The following is a 21,233-nucleotide window of genomic DNA, read 5'->3' as shown; positions in this document are numbered from 1 at the left end:
ACTATGGTCTAAAGCTATCAAAAATCAGTGGTTGGAAATCAGCCCTCTCCCAAGCCATCACAGAACTTACTGCCATTTCTTGATCGTTTTGAAAACCTTGGCATCAGAAATCTTTCCTTCTCTGCCACATTGGAAAACCTGGTGTTGAGTTCCACAGGACTTGGCAGCATCTCTCCTAGTTCCTTCTGTTAAACTGCACGCTGCCCCAGGGTTTCCCCGTCAGACACACATCAGGCTTCCTGGCATGCCTCCCATGGAAAAGCCTTTGAGCAATTCGGCTCTTCTGCACTCTGTGGTTCGCAAAGAACACGAGGCCCCCAGCGCTCTGAGGCTGAAACAGCGCTTACACGTAGCTACTAGACAGTTCCTTAACGCCAGTAGATTGAAACAGGACGCAGAAGCCACGTGCTCCAGCAAAGACAACCTCCCCTTAGATGCACGAATGAAACGTTGCTGTCTTGCTGGTGGTGTGTGAAGAACAACGGTGTAGAATCTTTCCTTCTTTCTCCTCCAGTTATCATTCATTTGTAATGCAAAAACATACCATTTAGTAATCAGAGGGATAACCCATGCAAACACCAAAAAAGGTGATAGCACAGCACAAAACTTTTTCTTTGAACTCTGTGGGAAGCTTCTCAACCTGGGATTTAACCTTGGGTTTTGCAAAACTACAGAAAGCTGTTTCAAATATCCCTGTTCAGAGAACTTGGCCCACTAGTCCTCTCACTAAATTACAGCTGGTCAGTTGATTAAAGATGAAGGTATCCAGAAATGACTGGATTTGAGGACCACAAAAATCCAGCTGTAACAGCTGGGCCAAATAGAATAGCCCAGACTTGGACTACTGCTCCTTGGTGATGAGTGTCGTGGTTGATGATCTTTGAATGTAAGCAGCTGGCATCAGATGCAACACATGCAAAGGCAAGCTATAGATATGAAGGAGCAAAGATGGGATGTTGCAAAGACATTACAACGATCAAAACTGGACTGACCACATATCCCAAACCAGGCTGTAAGAACAAAAGGGCATTTTAATAGGTGGAAATTATTTGTAATATATTATTCTCCTCACATAATAAAGAGGAAGTCTCTTTTTTCCCTTTTGCCGTTCTCTTATATATTGGATTGAAACACTTCCTTCTGGTCCTCTCTGCCAAGTCTCTGCATCAGAGGAAATATCAGCTCACTATTGTTAGTATATAAATTAGCTGAACTTCATCTAAGAGCAGCCTGTAGAACTATTGTGCCAAAAAAAAAAAAAAAGGCGGTATTCTCTTAATGTACTGCATCTCTATTTTAAATAAACCTGCACAGAAAACAGGATTCCTTTGGAGAATGTAAAGGAGTATAAAGGGGTAAATAAGGCAGCACATGGAAAGTAGCCTCCGCAGGTGTCTTGGGTCCACATAGGCCAGACATAACCACTGTTATACTGAATATTACCTTACTCTGCACGACGTAGGGCTGTGACGGTAATTGATTTTTTGGGTCAGCAGCCAAACTGAAATACTGAAAGCAAAAGGCTATGTCTCTTTGGTCCTGTCCCCACCCTGGACTGGGAGAAGAATAAACTTGACCTGGAGTTCCAACTTTTTCAAAGAGAGGATGAAGACCCAGGCTCTAGGACAAGAAAGCAGCCAACGCCAACTCTGCTGTTACAGCTGTTTCAGCAGGGGTGAGCATGTCGAGGCCACGTGCTGCAGGGGACCCCGTGGGCCAAAGCAGCTGAGAGAGCAGGCCGTGGACCCCAGGCATGGCAGAGCCCAGCACCCCCGGCTGGCTGGTCACAAAGGACACCATGCATGGCACCAAGGACAAACTATGGTACCGAGGTTTACTGAGGAAAGGGTCAGAGGAAGAACTGCTTTCTACCCTCACAAGTGAGAGACACAAAGGGCAGTGAAGAGAGAGAGGAGATCGCACTCCAAATTCCCTCGGATTTTCTCCTCACTGTCCTTTTGCAGAGAGAGGTACAGTTTCCAAGACTCTCATGTTGAGATAAAAATCAAATTCCATAATCCCCAAGTCAGTGGGTAAAAGAGGGGTGACATGACTAGAATTTATCTCCAGGTTACTTTTCTCACTTCAAACCGATTCTGCAGTTCTACTCAAAAGTTGAAACAGCTTTAGGATCAAAACCCCATTTGTGATGAATTTTCAATTACTAAAAATGTTACCCTACTCTATTGATTAAATTGCAGGATAAGGCCAGTCTGATCCTTCCAATAAGCTCACGACAATGCCATCATTTTCTTAGTGATTTTGCAGAACTTTAAATCAGCCAATTAACCTGACCAGACAGGCCAAAACCAAAGTCATCATCCAGTAATGCTAAAAAAATCACAGTGGAGTTGTTGAGCAACAGCTACAACATTTTTTGGGGGCATCGCATGCGATAGAGGCACCCGATTGCCTTCAGCAATGCTGAAGGCATTATGTATGAAATCCAGGATAACTATAAAGCTTATTGTGAGCTGAAACAACATGGCAACAAATGATTTCAGCCTCTCGCTAAGATTGCCAGCACTCTGTCTTTTGGCAAACCTCTGAGAAGACACGAATATTTGTTTTTCTAAATCTCAGAGAGCTTTGGGTTTGCAAAGCTACATAAACAAATGAATCACATGAAATCCGTGACTGACCTACAAATCCCACCCTGCCTATTTCTCTTTTCACTTCATCTTCTGGCAGTTCAAATTCAGGAGACATCAGTCTGTTGCTAGAGTAGATTTATGTTGCTGGAACATTTACCTTGAGGCCAAATGTTAGCTTTAGTAACTATTTTTTATTTCCATCGAAAAGAATGTTTACTGGCCAATGCTGAGCAACAGAAGGATACAGCAGGCTCATTTTGTCTTCTTGTTTTAAACCTTAGGGTAGAAAGAATATCAAACCTCAAAATAAAATTTAGCTCTAAGTAGACATATATACACACACACATAATAGGGATTCCCACATACCTCTGAACCGTTTGCTCGGTTTTTGTTCTTCCCACATCAAAGGTACTCTGTGAACTTTACTGTTGAACATGTTAGTCTCTAATCTCAACATTTGATCTCTACACATTCTTTTCTTTAGCAAATTATTTTTTTTGCTTTTCATCAAAAGCCTGAAATTTTCCTTTCTCCCCTGTCCTTTTCAATTAGTTCTGCTGGCACTGCTGGCAGTTGCTGCTTCTGCAACTTTGCCAGTAACTGCTATGCACTAAGGAATAAAAAACTTTTTCAAAAAGAGAAGATAATGTGAAGGACTTTATTTGGAGATGTGAAGGACTTTGTTGGTTTCATCCAATCATCTGTTCCTGAGCTGAAGTGTTAGGTAACTCCTTTGGGAACATGTAATGTTAAATATTCATGGATATCCAATTATGAAGCCATAATACTGAATATTCTTATTGGAAACACAATCCCAGGAGCTTTGCTTAGCATATAAAGGAACAGAAACATAGCTGTTAAACTAAAGTGTGCTTTAATCTGCAATATTTCATATATGTTTAGTTAGAATGGGCATACTAAGGCTTATTAAACATCAACATTTGAAGGCTCAGATTTGGCCCACATGCAAATTCCTTTCTCCTGAAATTAGAAATTAATTTGGGGACACTTTTAACACAAATTAGAAATAAAAAACATTCATCACCGAAGTTTTTATAGATGTTTGAGTTGTGTGTTGTATCTCCATGTGCCAGCCTGGGCCCCGACAGCTCCTGAAGAATTCATTACGCAAGAGGACAAGCTGCCCAAAGTCACTGCTCTCCCCCAGATGGAGGTCATCTAAGTTATGATCAAGTGTCCACACGCCTGCTGACAGCATCGGGGGGGTGGGTCTTTTTGTAGCGGAGCAGGCAGGGAGGACAAGTCAACTCTGGGCATGATGCCCCAGGGCTACCCTTGCCTGCTCTGGGGTTGTGACTCTTCCTGCCCTGACGGTGGCAAAGCTGTGGCTCCCACATGCTCCCTTTGGTGGACCCTCTTTCCTCATTGACCTTGTCACCATGGAGCACAGTGGAGAATTTTTCTGATGTAACCCATCTAAGGTTTCTCCTCCTCTCCTCCCCTTGCCTTCCCAATAGTCTTTCCAGCATGGCTTGGATTAGCCTTAAGTTCTTGCGGTTTCTTGTTTCAGATTTCGGTCTGGCCATTTGTCATCCTGGTTCTGTTTCTCCTCTCTGTTCTTAGAACGACAGAACACAGGATCACCTCTCTGGATAAGATTATAAATGCTTTGCTGTCAAATTGCCAGTAACGAGTCTCTGCCAAATTTATATTCTAAAATTCCCTAAGCAGCAATTTAATTACATTATTTTGGATACAGCACCATAGCAGCTGCATTCATTTGATGAGGATACATTATGGTTTCTGGTGAAAACAATGGCAAATTAGCTCTGATGTGTTTTGGAATTTGCTCTTTATTTAGTTTAGAATAGCCCTGTTTTAGTGAGCATGACTCCAAAGCCCATGTGATTGTGCAGTCTGTGAGAAAGTGGGAAGGCTCTGACAGGAGTTCTTAAAAATCAGCTATATCTACACCTGTTTCAGCTCAGTTATTGAAGACCTGCTGGTTTGTGGTTAAAACAGTATTACCATACAGATCTATTCCACTATATTTTAAAGAATATTCCAGGACTCTTTCAAAAGTCACGTGTATAAATCAAAACAAATACATAAATAACAAATCCTCTGTTTTGTCCATGTTTTTCATGGATGAACTTTTCCCAAAACAGAAAATATTATATCCCTATTAGAAATTTAGTAAGGGTTCTCAAGGAAATCTAAAACAAATTACTTCTGTGACTGCTTCGAAGCTCAAACTTTAAGCCAGATTTGTGAAATATTTGTTCAATTTTTTTTAACTGTCTGAGGACTTACAGTAAGTTCTAGGCACATACTAGGGGGTGACAAAGCCTAATCATAGGGAAAAATTCACAGCAGTGGGGTAGAAACCTCCAAAGATCAAATTTGTTCTCCTACAACTATTCCCCATAAAAGCCACAGCTTCACATTAGAAGCTACGTTAGAGGCTACATTAGAAGCTTTTGCCAGAGTGTTAACATCAAGTGAGGGGCGTAACTTCTGCAGGAAATTTTTGTACAAAGACAAAAGTCTTTGTACAGGCATAGTTATAGCACCGCTTTTGTGCCTCTGTAGTTTATTTTGCTTTGTTTATCAATACAGGTGTTTTTACTGGCAAAACATTTTGGCTACTTAATGGCACAAGGAAAAAGAAAGCTTTCTTTTTTCAGCTTTGCTCAAATTCTGAAAGGTTAACTCAATGTTCAAGAGTCACATCTGTACATCTTAACAGCCATTTGTGCTGATAAAGAGAACAACCCCTAACAGAGCTGGACATAGAAAAGTTACTATATCCCCTTTTCATACACAGTTAAGGGCTATAGGTGGAATTGTTCCTCCTTGCTTAGGATAATATTTGAAGTCCGTTCAATTACTTTCTTCCCTGTCCTACTCTGTAAGTTCCCCATCTTCACTTTGTGCCAGAACCGAAGTAAGTCTGACCCATCACTGAGTCATTTCAACTTGCTAGACATCCAGAAAATTATTCACTTGCTATGTAGAGCTTTTTTTTTTCCTGACCTTGAAAGCTGGTGTAGCTCAGGGTGGGATCAGAGAGGCAAGACACAGATCCTGAGGAGGAGGTAGGGATGCACCACTAGAGGAGGGGGAAAATGGTGGACCCACAGAAACCAGTGACTAAATTGATTTGGCTGCTGGGAAATTGTATTTTTAGGCACCTGACGTGTGCATCCGCTATAAACATCTAGCGCAGCAGTCTTCCTAGAGTACACCTGTGTGGTCAGTGAGGATGGCTGGATGCATAAAGAGAGAAAAAATGGAGCAGACTCAGTGGTCCCACCTCAGAATCACAGAGTCACAGAAGCATTAAGGTTGGAAAAGGCATTTAAGATCATCAAGTCCAACCATTAATCCAGTGCAACCATGCCCACAAACTGTATCCTGAAGTGCCACGTCCACATGTTTTTTTAACACTTCCAGTGATGGTGACTCCACCACCTCCCTGGGCAGCCTCTTCCAATGTTTGACCACTCTCTCACTAAAGACATTTTTCCTAATATCCAGTCTAAACCTCCCCTGGTGCATCTTGAGGCCATTTCCTCTCGTCCTATCACTAGTTACTTGGGAGAAGAGACCGACCCCCACCTCGCCACAACCCCCTTTCAGGTAGTTGTAGAGAGCACTGAGGTCTCCCCTCAGCCTCCTCTTCTCCAGACTGAACAGCCCCAGTTCCCTCAGCCACTCCTCAGAAGACTTGTGCTCCAGACCCCTCACCAGCTTCGTTGCCCTTCTCTGGACACGCTCCAGCACCTCAGCATCCTTCTTGTAGTGAGGGGCCCAAAACTGAACACAGGATTCAAGGTGCGGCCTCACCAGTGCCGAGTACAGGGGCACGATCACTTCCCTACTCCTGCTGGCCACACGCCTCGCACACGCCCGCACCACCGCATCGCCGGGGCCGCTCGCTGCCGGGAGGAAAGGCAGGGAATCAGCTCACCGACGGGTCGCACAAGTGCCGGAGCTGCTTCAGCGGGGGCAGCAGTAGCGTGCAGGAAAGGGAGCGAGAATGACATAACAGGGTGAACCATTTTTTGGCAGCAGCTGGCTTGTTAAAATCAGTTCAGTGATCCCCTAACATACCCTCTGTCCTAACAACTTTAATAAGAATAACCCCAAATAGTCAATAGTAACTACCTAATAAATGAATAATTAGTAAGGAAGAATAATTTTAAAAAAACTATAATATTTACTGAAGCAATGTGGGATTCTGCTGGTATGCCTGAGGCCAGAATTTGATCTATACTGTAAACATAATATAAAGCAAAAGTAGTAAAAGGGCCAGATTTTTAAGACTGGACAGGAGGCCTTATGCTCACACTACCAAGTTCTTACTGAAATTACATATGTTCTATGTAAGAGAACAAAACCCCAAAGCTCCAAAACAATTTTCTACCTGGCATGCCCAGTTTAAAATGGCTTCCCATTGCTGAAGCACTTAGCTGCACTCCAGGGTTTCTGACAGACTTTCCCTGTGAATTTTTCTGTAGAAATAATGACTCAGAGAGAGCAGCCCTGAGACAGGCAGCTTCCCAGATCGGATATTTGCCTGACCTTGCAGACCTCCTCAGGAAGGAAACAAGCTCCTCCAAGGAAAACACGTGACAGCAGATTCAGAGCCCATTCTGCAGGCAGGAGTTATTCAATGAGGCACTCCTGCCTTGAACTTCAGGGTGAACTGGGGTTCCGACCATGCTTAGAATATGTCAGAAAAAAAATGTAAAACCCAAGCGTCCTCCCCTTCACTCTTCTGTTGTTTTCTTCCTTGGAGTGACATTTACATTTCATAAGCAGAGTCATTACAGAATCACACAGAATCATTGAAGTTGAAAAAGACTTTCAAGATCAACAAATCCAACCATTAACACAGCTCTCCCACATCTGAATTGGTAACTTGTGGCAATCCTTTACCTGTAACCCAACAATTTACTTGTACCCCTATACTGCAAACACTCAACTCTGCACACAACAGAGGCAACAATTAGACTAAAATAGTCTCCTAATCTATTCAAAATTATTTTAATATTGTACACATTAAAATCTAAAGGCTTCACTGACTTTAACAGTGCTGAAATTCAGCATCAAGAGATTTAAGAACAGAACTCCAGATCAGTTTTGTTTGCTTAGGTCTGTTTGTTTGGTTGTTTGATTTTTCCTAAAGTATAGTAGTAATTTGGTTGGCAGAAAAATTACACTGCTTTCAAGTGAGAACATGCAAACTGATTTAAAACTACCCAGAATTCAGGCTTCATTTAAATGGTTTCAGGTGTTCAAAAAATGTTTTATTAGTTTATCACTTTTCTAGTCTTCCCTTTCTCCTTTACCCAGCCTCTTTTAACAAAAGACATGACAAGAATCTAAACTAATTAATCTAAAGAGGTGGTATTACTTAGAGTAATTCACTCTATGTTCAGACAAAGGTTTTCAATTTCTATAAATATGGACAAAGCTGGAAGTAATCAAGTAAATTACAGGGGTAAAAAAATGTCTGATAATATTCTTACCCAAGAAGAACTACAGTAATTCACAGCATCCTGCCTGCATAAGAATTTCAGTGTATCAGAATTTCAGGACAGCTGGGGCACATGTCTACCAAGTCTGAAAAGAAAGCTAATTCAGCAGAGGGAAAGACAACGTAAAAGCCACAAAAAGGCTTCATGGTTGCTGCTCTAATTGGTGGATCTGAGTGGAAACGTCACTTTTCCCTCAAGAGTGATGGTAAGAAATGCTCAAAAGAGGGTGAAAACATTGTTGTATGTCTAATATAACGCTTCTTCCCCGCCGAGCTGCAGCATGTTTTTTAAGTTGAAAGTTGTAATCAAATACAAGGGAGAGAACAACGCCTGCTCATACTTAAGGCACATGAAAGAAAAAGATGACATCATCATATAAATTCACCCAAAGTTTGCATAACCTCACCAGGCATCTCGAGTGGGTCCTTTTGGTAAGTGGGCACCTATCACCCCTTGGGATGAAGAAGGGCCTCAAGGCAGGAGCTCCCTCACATGGCAGCGTTTTCAATGTGCAGATGAATTTAACCCTCAGTACTAGCCTTCCAACAGCAAACACTTAGAGAAGCGCAAATGCAGCTCGCTCCTGCCAAGCTGAGGAACACCCCGTGCAATGGGAGAGCCCTGGCCTTGGTAGGTCCATCCTGGAGTGACCCACTGCCCCAGCAGCCATCTACCCAGGGGAAGAAGGAAGACCATTAGTGACCAGGAGGTCATGACTACTGGAAAAACACAGGGTCTCTCTCTCCCAAGCATTCACCTCTGACATTCTCTTGCACATCTGCGCATATTTTTTTCCACTTTTATAGTTTACATAATATAGCCAGGTTTGATATATTGGGAAAGGCATTGGACACATCTATTTTTGGCTTGGCAAATTTTAATTTTTTTAGAACCGATGAAGTCGGTTATTATTATATTATTTGTATTATTTTAACAGTTCCCTCAATTATTCCTTCAAAGCATTTCTTGTATGCATGTGTTTAGAGTCTTTGGGCCTCACATAAAACATTTAAATACCTACTCAGATAAAGCACCATCCACACAGTGATCAGTATGTGTTCCTCTCTTTAGTAACTTATTATTAAGATAGATATGCTCAAATTCAGTTTGAATGAGTTATATTCTCCATATGCTGCTGACAATCTGGAGATAAAGTTTGCACACACTGTCTTAGCTACAGCCTCACAACTCTGCTTAATGCTTCTACCATGAGACAAATATGTTGTGAACAGCTGCCTGTCTTTAATCTCTTTTAAAGGTTGACTGTATGATAGCAAATAACAAAACTCGGGTGCACAGCCTCACATTTCAAAACAGCCAGTACGTCTCCAGAAGCACGGAGCTGAATTTCAGTGGGGAGGCTACTGGAACACAGGAACCTACAGCAGCTGCCAGCCGGTCTTGGAGTAAAGCACTGGATGCTTACCAAAAGAACATTGATCTGTATAACCAGTACAGCAGCTCCGGTTCTTCTCTTTTACTTTGTCACGAGATGTTTTTGTTTCTCTGATAGTTAATGAAGGAGGATGTCTTTTTTTTTTTTTTTTTTACCTTTAACTAATTTTACCTATCACTCAGCTAGACTTAGATAAGGAAAACTTCTCTGACATTCAAAGATATTACAAGCTTGAACTGACATTTTTATTCATAGGTAGCATGAAATCTGCATAGAGAAAACAGGAGACTTTGGCAAGTCTTATGTTTTGTTTATGGCAAGCCTTAAGTTGTGTTTGCGTATGTGTTTGTACTTTTAAAGAAAAGAGAAAAATCAGGTTATTTTGATCTGGGAAGTACTTTTAAATTTTTTTTGCTTTATCTGCTTCAAATCTTAAAAGATTTCCTAGACCTGATTAGACATTGCTTCCTTTAGCTCTGATACTCCGAGCGTGCTAAGAAATCTTCCAGTACTATCTGCCATGAAAGGTGTTCCAGCTTACTTGTAGCTGGACAGGTTAGTGTTTTTCTTCTGAGACAAAAATAGAACTTTAATGTTTTTAAAGTCCATATTTCCAAATGTGTGTGTATTACAGGTGGAATGACAGGAAACAATACAGAAAAAAATGCTGGGGTGGCTTATGATTTTAGGCCTACCCCTGAACAAGAGGTATATTAATAATCCCACCCTGATATCAGCCTCGGGACCCAAGAACTCTGTCCTCCTCTCTCTCTCACCTCTTTACTCAGCCTAACAACAGATTGCTGCTCCCATCTTTACCTGTCCTGGTATTAATAATGATTTATCACAACTGGTGAGCCTTGTACTTTTTAGCTTTTTAAGAAAAGAGTATACATTTTATGACTATTTATTGTCATTTATATGAGCTATTGCATATGTTACATGAAAGATCTCTTCTCCTTATAACAGGTTTTTATTCTCATTTTATTTAGACTACTCTTTGGAAAAAGAATGTGATATCAAAACCATAATTTCATTAAGAAATAAAAGCTGAAACAAGAGATAGAAGAGAATCTCTATCTCACGTAATAGAGATTCTTTCATATATTGGAATCTCCCATGTTTCATTTCTTTTTTCAAATTAGGGAGTGTAAAATTTCAGTCAGTAGAGAGTACTGTTGTAACAGTGTACTAACATCAATTTTGGACATCAGAATTGATTTTCTATTAGACTGGCACGTAAGACAGGACATACAGAGCCAGCAGTTGCACTGGGACCTCTCCGCCTAAACAAAAGGCACAAGAATCCAGGCCTTTCAGCGTAGTGACAAGGGGAGCGAGGCTATTGTATTTCAAACCAGAATAATTGTAAGAAATCAAATACTATTGCCTCTGCTGACTAGTCGAACCAGCTAATATTAATTTAATTAACCTTCCATTAATTTTGAACTTTTTTCTTATTTAATCTTACGCATTACATGATGCCATCAGCTCGCCTGAATATTACTGTGACCATGTAAAATTTCTACGTACCTGTCATTCTTGCTTTCATGTTTTCCTCTAAGCACAGTTGAAAGAATATTCCTTGAAGCTGGGAATTGTACAAGTACAATGTACTGTACTTGTACAAGATCTTATATTACAGGACTTTTTTTTTAATTGAGTCTTTGGGAATTACCATAGTAAAATTAAGTAAAACCATTTCTGTACTTTACAGACATGCTTGGCAGAGATGATAGTACAGTGGAATACTGTCTGTTCCAAAGTCACAAATGCCCACAGAGGTTTCCTTTTCTTTTTTCCCCCCTTAAAAAATACTCAACTTCCATATAGATATGGAGTTGCATATTCTATATTACTCTACTATCCTTGTTTTTTCAAATTTTCAGCATTTGGTTTCTACAGCCAGTGTTCTATGGGCCACTAAAAGGTTATGGATAAGGGCTCTGTTGTAGTTTAGAAGATCATTCTCAATATCATACCTAATTGAACAGATAAATTGCAAAAGGAAAAACCTAGCCATGGGCACTCCAGTTACATCTCTCCTCTGTGTTGAATTTGATCCCTCTTATACTGTAATATATAATTAAAGGATCATACAACTACTTTATGCTATTCTGGCCAACATACTGTAAGGAAGTTGAAATTGCAAATTTTCAAAAGAGTAGACAGATTACATTTTGGCAGGAGATTTTAATTTCTCTGAAAATGCAAATGTGAGCATGGGAAAAAAACCAAACCAAAACAAAAAAAACAACCCACACCAAACCCGTTGCTTTCAAAGACAAATCGATGCAACTTGAAACATGCATTCAATACAAACACGCAAATAGCCGAAAAGTTCTGGAAGTGCAATATTGTCATACTCAGGATGGATGGGGAAATATTTCCACAGAACTATACTTCTGACTGTGGACTCAGTGCTTGTCCCTTTTTCTTCCCTTTCCAATTTTCAGCACTCAGAATCTCACAGAGCTCTTTCAGAGGGGACAAAGTATGTGTACAAACACACAGGACCTAGCAGGCAGCACAGAATTTTCTACATTTTGCGGTGCAATGGCTGCTACAACAAAGTCTCACGTCTTGGCAATGGGGGACAGCTGAAATCAAGTTGGTGAGCTCTAACCGAGGGGACCTGTAAGGTACAGAGGCAGCTCAGAGCTCCAGTCCCTTGAGTGCCTTTATCTGAAGCATTAAAACAACCCTGCACATGCTCCCCTTCCACAGTCATAAACTGGGATATTGCACAGGCAGAGCCAACAGCCCACACAAAGCAGAAATTTGGAAAACAAGTGATACTTCCACTTCAGCCTGCAGAAATTAAAAAAGAAAAGGCTATCATAAAAAGCAATCTTGCTGGCACCGTCAAGGCACGTTATCAAGAAAGTCAGCAATATATTATTTATTAGCTACCCAACATGTTTTAAGTATTCTACTGATGGAGACAATGCATTTTCAATTAGGCATTTATACTGTAAAAGGGTAAGAATTGCTTAAGAAAGAATTTACAGAAGGTCTGGGAATAACTCAGTATAGTCACACTATGATAAAATCATCTAATTTTCCATTTTCTTTGCTCCTCCTTCAGTTTCCACTGACTTTAGATAACTGGAAAACAGAGTAGGCTCTGTCTCATTTGCGAGAGCACATTATAAACGAGACGTGAAAGTTGTGAAGGGCAGGAATCACCTCGTCCCACATCCTGGGTCTGGGTGCTCGCTCTCAGGGGCAACAGTGTCCTTCCCAGCAAAGGAAAAGGCTTCTTGCGTGGAGGCTCAAGGGATGCCAAGGGAAGATAAGGGGGTGGATTTGGGGAGAGGTAAATATAGATGGGAGAAAGAGGGAACACACAATCTTATCACACTTATCAGGCTTTGAGTCCAAAGTGTGCTTTAGCAACACAACACAACTTTCCAGTCCATGACCTTCTGGAGGAGATTCCCTCTCCATGGACTCTTCAGGCTTCCCAAAGTAGGCCCTGTTTTTGATTGTTATGAGCCAATATGTTATACATAACATACTGTTATGTATAGTTTTACAGTGCTGAGGATACATACAAGTGTTATCATTTTGCTAGGAAGTGTACATTTTGCTGAGAAAAGAGGGCCAAAGAAAATAATAATTGATGTACACTTGTAAAGCCTGAAATGGAAAGTAGTGTACTGGGATCATTGCTGGATTTGTGTTCTAAGATCAGACAATATGAAAAAAAATATAATAGGTCATGAAAATTGTTCAATGTAAGATGAAGAACTAAAATGCTTTAATCATGCTCCTATAATTGTGTGTCATTACAGGGCAGAGTTAAAGTAATTTGGATTTCTCTTCATGGAGAATTTTAACATATTAAATTAAAGCTTGAGAGAAATCTGAATATTGAGTGTTCTGTAGTGCTTATTTGGGAGATATTTACATCCAGGTTTTGGGGTGGGTTTTTTCCTATTTAAAGCATGCTATTAACCACTTTCATCTTTGAAAATGTATTTGCTGTCACATTTTTTAAAAACATGTGCATTAAAATAAGGTTACCTTAAAATAAGTTCAGAATACACATACCTAACATATAGACATACAAATTCATACCCTTCCACACACCTCTCAATGCCACCGAAGAGTGTGAGTTGTAGCCTACTGTCCACGGTAAGTGTTTTTAGCCATATTCTCCCAATTAGTTTTATCATTCCCCGGTAAAACACTGAAAGAATTAGCTTAGTCATTCTTTTGATCTTTTGTAAGAAAATGTACTGTTATGCTAAAACCCACAAGTGTTCTGCTTTTGAAAGGTCACTTGTTTGTAACCTTTCCTGTTACCAACCCTATCTTTGTTACACTGGTAGGCAGACACTACTTTTCCTAAACAATGAGTCAACCTGTGCCCGGTGTTCTAAAACAGCTAGTTATTTGCCTTTAACCTCATTTATTTGCTTCATTTGCTTTATTGCTTTACTTTTTATTGCTTTATCATTTGTTTAAATGCAAATTCTTTTTCTGAGGAAGTATCTGTTGTGCGTTATATTCCACCACCAACTTTCAAGCATCATGTTATCTAAAAACATATAAGCAATGAAGGGTCAGTCAAGAGGTCATTACAATAAGCAAATTCAGAGCTAGAACATGGACTTCAAGTCCATTATCTGAACAGTTTGGACCAGATCCATGGAAAAGAATGAAAATAGATTTTACTTAATGCCTAGTTTGGCTTCCCTGGAAACCAGAATCATGAGAACAAAGATAATAATGCAGTACTATTTACAATTTTATTTAATTCTCTTGTTCTTCCTGAATAGATTATGCCTTCAACACCATCACTTTCACAAAAAAATGAAGGAAATAAATAGTATTGAAGGAAATAAATACTATTTTTGAAAGACTTGCCAATTGTTAAATTTGTGAAAGTTGTTTTAAAAAAATATGACATATTATTTAAAGGATATTAGGTAGATAAAACAAAACCAGTCTCATAGTACTTGTAACTATTGTAAAGTCATAGTTCATTATCCACAGTCATAAACACAAGGAACTTCAAACTATGTTAAAACAGTCTAAAATTTACCAAAAAACCAACCACACCACCCCCCTGCAAAGGACTAATGTTCTTATTACTGTATTGACATTTTCTATTACCCTTCTAAACTCCACCAAGGAAATATCAGATGGAGGAAACATAGCCACTTGAGATAACACTAGACTAAAGAGAGAATGTTCTATGTCTGCCTTAATGTCTATATAGTAATGTAATAAAATAAGCGTAGCTGGAAAACTTTTGTAGTAAAATAATTCATTCCTACATTGATCCTCTTCCATGCAACAAGTTAATATTTTTTGATCTTTGCAAATAGTGAAGTACAGACAGTTAGTTACTTTTTTTAATCTATTTCTGGGTTAAGTAATATCAGATAATATTCTGTACTAATAGATATGACCATTCATAATTTTAATTTCATTAAAAATTAATACACATATATGTGTCAAGCAGTATCTAATCTAATAATAATATCAAGCTGCATCTAATCTAAAAATAATCTAATTATAAGGAAAGTCCTCAAGTTCCACACTTTGTCAGGCTGGATAGTGTTTTAACTATACGTTAAACCTGCATAACTGGCACTATAGAAAGTAACTTTCTACACACTGAATCTATGAAGTACAATGTAAGGGGAAGTGCCACTTATCTAAATGTTTAATAACACATATCACTGTAACACTGACATACTATGTCTTTACATATCAGTTGGATTTTTTAAGCTAGATATCTTCCATTAAATAGCAAGCTAGTAAAGTCAAGGGTACACAGGGAAACTATAAGTTTAGATGTGAAAATATTCAGCTACTAAAAAAATATATGCATGTAATATTAAAAATGGATACCAAGTAAAACAATTAATGTATAGTTTATATATATGTGATCAAATATATTTTTACTGACCTACACATATATAGAAATACATGTAATTTCTACTAATGTCTAAGTTCATGAATCATGATTCTAGGATTCTATATAAAACTGTACATATCTACTTAAAATATAGGCACACATGTATTTATTCAAACTGAAGATTCTAGATATTCATGAACTTAGACATTACTAGAAATTTCTTGTATTTCTATGCTAGACAAACAAGTCTACATACGCATACATACAAACACGTGTAGTATTGCCTTCATATACTAACACATACCCTATAAATATACACATAAAATTAATAAAATGTATATAGACACATATTTACATATATGTGCACGATATATTTATATGTAAGTCCAGTAACCAATGTTCCCGCATTGTCAACCCCACCGTATGAGAATAGATTTGTAAGTAGGTAAGTGCTGGCTTCTTATGGTATACCAATTAATGATCAAGCTGCAACTACAAAATAATGCCAAATAAAAATAGTTTGAAAGCTTCAACACATATTTTGCCAGTATGTCTGTGAAGACATTTGCATATGAGAAGTTTTTTAATTCATAATACACATAGCAGGGACGCAGACATATTTTTACGCTCTATTTGCAGAAGCTGTGGACTTGACGAAGTCTCCTACCTTTAACACAGTCAAAGTAGGTTTATAAAAGTTGAATGCAGTTCTCCCTATGTGGAAACAGTTTATGGCTGCTCCCGACCAAAAAAATATTTATGAATAGTTGAATTGACACACCGTAGAAAACCGAATCCTTGCATCCTGAATCAACAGTGTAGGAAAGATGGAGGTGTATCAATTCTGCCACTAAGCCTAGGTGAAAACCACACAAACAAGCAGCTCCCTTTTGTTCCTGGAATAGCTGAGCGCCATTCAGAGGACTGCCCTGCCTTCGTAAACATGCCCAATACACGTCAGCACTAATAAGGTTCAAACAAAAACATGGAGAACCACAGCTAACCTACAGCAGTTCAAGTCAACAAAAGATCTTTCTTGACAAGCATTACAAAAATTGTGCCGAAATTACTTTGTTGCAAGAATATATGCATCCATGGCCAAATTAGCAGGCAATATGAAGGTGAGTAAAAACATTTCTTTCAGTGGGGTTATGCTGGCTTTACACTATTTAAAAATATGGTTTACCATCTATCTTCCTCTTTTGTTACATCTCTTCATGGCTCTTCACGAATATTAAATGAGCAATATCTTTCCATCTATATCTTGTAATTTCTCCCCAAAATATTCATTCTTGTTCAAAATAAATCTTATCTTTTAATTTTTCTTACCACTTTCTTGATTATAAGTACATCTTTAGAACAATGGTAGTTTTATGAATTTTCTCTGAAAAACACGAAGGTACTTTTCAATTGTCTTTTCCATTGCAACCAGTCAAAAAGCAAAGCATCAATATCAAAAGTCATTAGCCATAAATATTTCCTTTGACGTAATATGGTGGGCTACATATAAGAATTTGCACCTTCTATTTTTAAAGTTCTCATTGTTTATGTAGCTAAAAATTCTTTCTAATTTATACCACAGTTTTGACCACCACCTCATAAATTCTGGATAGTTTCTGTTCTCTGTTTTGGTCATGGTTTATTGGTTCTTGATTTTTAATACGCATCTGTCTACGAGCTACTTAAAAAAAACCCAACACCACAGCTATAAACACTAAAACAACTATAAGCGCCAACGTATACCATGTGGTCGCGTAACTGAACAAGAAAGGACCGCTCCTGGAAGAACACAAGTACCTTCAACCCTCTCTACCCCAGTAGAAGTTGAGAAAGAAAAGCACTTCTCAGGGTTGGAGCCGTAGTTGCCAAAGGAAAACACTTTCTCATTTTCAGATGTCCACGATTGCTATTACATTGACTGTGTAACACACTCCAGCATAGGTGCCTCTGTTGGACAAGTGTACAGAACTCCTAATTAAGGGGTTTCATTGTTGCCACAAAAGGAGCTAGATTGTAACGGCATCTTTTGTCCTGTGCTTAATGAAGGGAGAGATATTGTTCATATAATTAGTAACACTGCTGGAAGAGAATGCAAGTAATTAGCATAGCTTGACACCCAGAGCAACACCAGTTACTGTTGTTAGCATCAACAATGTGTTGATTTAAAAAGAAAACCACAATAAAGAAAGTGTCACTTGAAGCGGTTTTGCTTTTCTTCTTTAAAGACACAACTATCCACGCTTTTTTAAAATGAATCCACTATACTGTTGGCTACTGCATGCTCATTCTTTATGAATTTTTTTAAATATTTGGGTAGCCTATCTATCAAACCCCATGTATATTAAAAATCCACAGCAGCAATATAGCAAGCAACAACCCATTTTTTCAGACGAGCATTTTCTGATCCTCTTGAACACTGAATTTGCCCATGGTGCATGTGTATTATCTGTAAGTTAACAAAGACCATCTGCAAGCCCGTACCTAAGAATTACGTTAGCAGCATGACCAATGAATGACTCAAGAGGTCATACCGCCATTTATGAAGGAGGACACCTGAATGTGAAAATGGACCTGAAATTCTTGCCTCTCAGTGACCAAATGCTGGTGTGAACAGCGTTTGCTCCTGAGGGATAAATGCCAGTCTATGGAACTGAAACTCTCATTCTTGGAGTTTGATATATAAAACAGCCCAAATTTCTGGGATTGAAGAGGCAGTGAGGAAAGGAAAGACATAGTTTTCAGGTTACCTTCTTATGAACAGAGAATGGATGCTGGATCTGAATGGAAACCACCTGGCCTACTGTTCCCGGGCTCCGAGTATAAACATGTCATAACCGCTGGCATAACTGATGCATCGCTGGCATCAGCAAAGTGAAATAGGCTGCCTTCATGCCAAAGGGGATAGGAGCCAGATTTTATGTAGGTTAATAATTATCTGTATAAAGTACTTTTAGGTAGTTTGGGTACAAACATTCCACATCTCAAAAAAAAAATTGTACAGATATCATAAAAAATGATAGGAGCTGCCATTATAAGGAAAGAGTTATTCGACCCAGGCCTATGCTAACCACTAAATTAGTACTTGAATTACTCTTCAAGGCGGCTGGCAGAAAGTACTTTTATTAGGCTTCTGCCAAGTTAGCCAAATTGTGTAACTTCTGACGTCAATGTTGCTTGCCTGAGATACCCATTCAGAGTTTCCTTAGGCATCTTGGCACAGAAAAGCCAGAGATCATGCAAAAATACCCTACTTTTTTTTTTCCTATCTACAATACAAAGTCAAAGATCTCAGGAGAAGATGCATGTATTTTAAAGTCTCCTTTCAAGACTTGCCATATCTAAGTAGACAAACACTAAGAAATGTTTAACATTTATTGACATCCTCAAAAATATACTTCTCTAATATTTAATTCTGAGGGCATTTAATGTTAAGTAAGTAGTGCATTCCTACTCATATAAAGTTGATAAACAATACAATTGTTAAATCACTGTTAGCTTACTAAATACTAGCACCTGTTAAGGATATAAAAGCATTGGACTGTTGAAAAGTACTGTAAATCCAGGCACCTTCTATTCACATTTATAATCCATGTCCCATTTTGTCAATGACTAAACTCCCACCTATTAAAATAACAAACCAGTTTAGAAAAAAAAACCCGAAAGCAGGAGTAACAACTCCTCCTTAGTAAATAAAAAAGTCTTCGAGAGACGAAAGGAAGCTATGAGGTCCAGGTAAAGAAGTGTCTTTCGTTATGTTAAAATAATCACAGAATATGATCGGCATGTTTGCACATGCTTAGAGGCAGAAAACCCACACAGCATGTGTATGCAGATTTCACCTGCACTCACATAAAGTTACCACAGGCATGTGTGCAGCCACATACTGTTGCCTGAAGGTTTCAGGGTATTTAAGAAAACCCTTCCAGTTAAACCTATTAATTCAGCTTCTTTTTCCACCTCCAAAATTCCAACTGAGAAGGCTGACAGATAAGCTTTGCCCTCCGTAACTTGTGGGTTCTCGATTGCAGCCCATCTTTAAAAAAAATACCTCCCCCCCGGCCCCAGCCACAGGCAGCCACACACAGACCGCCCGGAGGGAGTGGGTGGAGGGAAGTGTGGGGTCCTTAATTCTTGTCTTTGCTCTGCACTAGCGCCAAAATCGGCACGAGAGGAGTGTACACCCGGATGGGCGGGAGGCCGCTCGCCGTGGCCTCGCTGCCCAGCGGGAGCTGCATCTCTGCCGGGAGCCGGGAGAGCTGCCGGAGCAGCCTGCGCCCGGGCTGCCCGCCGCCAGTCCACCCAGCGCGTCCTGCGCGGGGCCGGGGGGCTGCCGCAGCCGCCCGGCTCCCTGGCAGGAGATGTGCTGGGAGCTGACCCAAACGTGGGGATGCCACAGGAGACTCAGAAACAATTTTGGTTTTCTTTCCAGGGCTGCGCCGCCTGCGAGCCCGGGTGGGAGGCTGCACGGGAAAAGCGGAGCCGGCGTTCGGTTTCCTTGGCTGGACAGGCAGCTGGCATCCCTGAAGCCGGCACGGATAAATGCATCGCCTGTTAGCCACGATGCAAAGGCCTTTTCACAATGAAAGCAACGAAATGAAAAATAATCAACAGCAGAGCGTAGGCGAAGAATGCCTGACATTTCAATCAGTGCCTGTGTCTGTGCAGTGAGCAGTAAACCTTGTCAGCTGCCATAAATAAAGCTGTAGGTAGATAAGAAGATTCACCTAAACAGTAGTATATGCCGCGTATTCCTTCTGATAGCTATAGAGAAATCAAAGCGTAACTGAGGAATCTTTCTTTAAGCAAAATCTGACACCTTTTCAACAGTGATGAGCAAATGCATATATAGAACCGTACGTGTATCTCGTCCGATTAGAGACCGCGCACCTAACTTTTCCGAACCCCTGCCCAAAGGAAGAATTCAGCACGCAACCGAAGGGCGCTTTCCTTCCCAACCGCACGCTGCGTGGCTGGAAAGGCCGATAGGTAGCACTAACCTTTAGCTTGTCGTAGCGCTCGCTTAAAGCCGCCACCTGATGGTCACGGTGTCGCCCAACTAGCTTACACAAGGCACAGATTAACTGGTCGTCGGTCACGCAGTACATGTTAACTTTCTCGTCCTCGTGCTCCAAGCACATTAATCCCCTGATGTGAGAGTCCGGGATGGGCTCTATGAGCCGGTGGCCGGTGAACGGCTTCTTGTTGGGGTGAGTGGCTTTCAGGCACTCCTCGCAGTAGGACACCTCGCAGGTAACACAGGTTTTCACCGCCTCCTGGGCAGGGTCCTGGTCGCAGAACTGGCAGAGGACCTTCTCGCAGGACGACATGCTGTTGCTATCGAACGCCCGCTCCCGGCGGGTCTCGCTGGGAGAATTGGGCCCGCTGACCGAGGCTTTCTGAAACCTGTCGATGATGTTCTGCAGGGTGACGTTGCGCTTGAGCCCGTCTAGACCACGCTGGCTGAGGGTGATGACATAGCGGCAGGTCGGGCACTGGAAGGCGGTGATAGACTCCACCGGCTCGTTGGTGGCGCAGTGGGAGACCAGGATGCGGTGCGCGCAGTTGAAGCAGAGGCTGTGAGCGCAAGGCAGCAGCAGCGGATCTTCAAACAGCTCCAGACAGATAGGGCAGGTCAGTTCCGACTCCAGTGTTTCCATCTTCAGGCAAAGCTTTCCTGTGGCGTCAGCGAAATCCAGGGAAGCTGATCAGCTATCTGGAAACACACGTAAAATTCGATTAGGCGAGAGAGAACATGAGGGGTCAGCCGTGGGGGGTTGTCAACTTTCGCCACTGCTCCCGGGGCTGTCAACCCACCACGCCGGGTGGGAGAGCAATCTAAAGTTTTGAACCTGCACATGCAC

General features: G+C 40.5%; 1 protein-coding gene across 2 annotated transcripts in view; it reads right to left on the bottom strand.

Moving 5' to 3' along the window:
• MID1 (midline 1) overlaps positions 1–21,029 on the bottom strand; it is a gene marked incomplete at both ends in the record, with an annotated part of 100,730 nt that extends 79,701 nt beyond the window's left edge. For both annotated transcript variants that reach the window (XM_082001855.1, XM_082001856.1), the window contains one exon: positions 20,370–21,029. In XM_082001855.1, the coding sequence (XP_081857981.1) occupies positions 20,370–21,029 (660 nt within the window). The remainder of the gene's footprint in view (positions 1–20,369) is intronic.
• Positions 21,030–21,233: the final 204 nt, after the last annotated feature.

The sequence above is a fragment of the Phaethon aethereus genome, assembly GCF_964289735.1.
Source record: "Phaethon aethereus genome assembly, chromosome: 1".
NCBI classification, from domain to species: domain Eukaryota; kingdom Metazoa; phylum Chordata; class Aves; order Phaethontiformes; family Phaethontidae; genus Phaethon; species Phaethon aethereus.
Note: the sequence above shows the minus strand (reverse complement) of the source record. Positions and strands in the feature narration are given on the sequence as shown.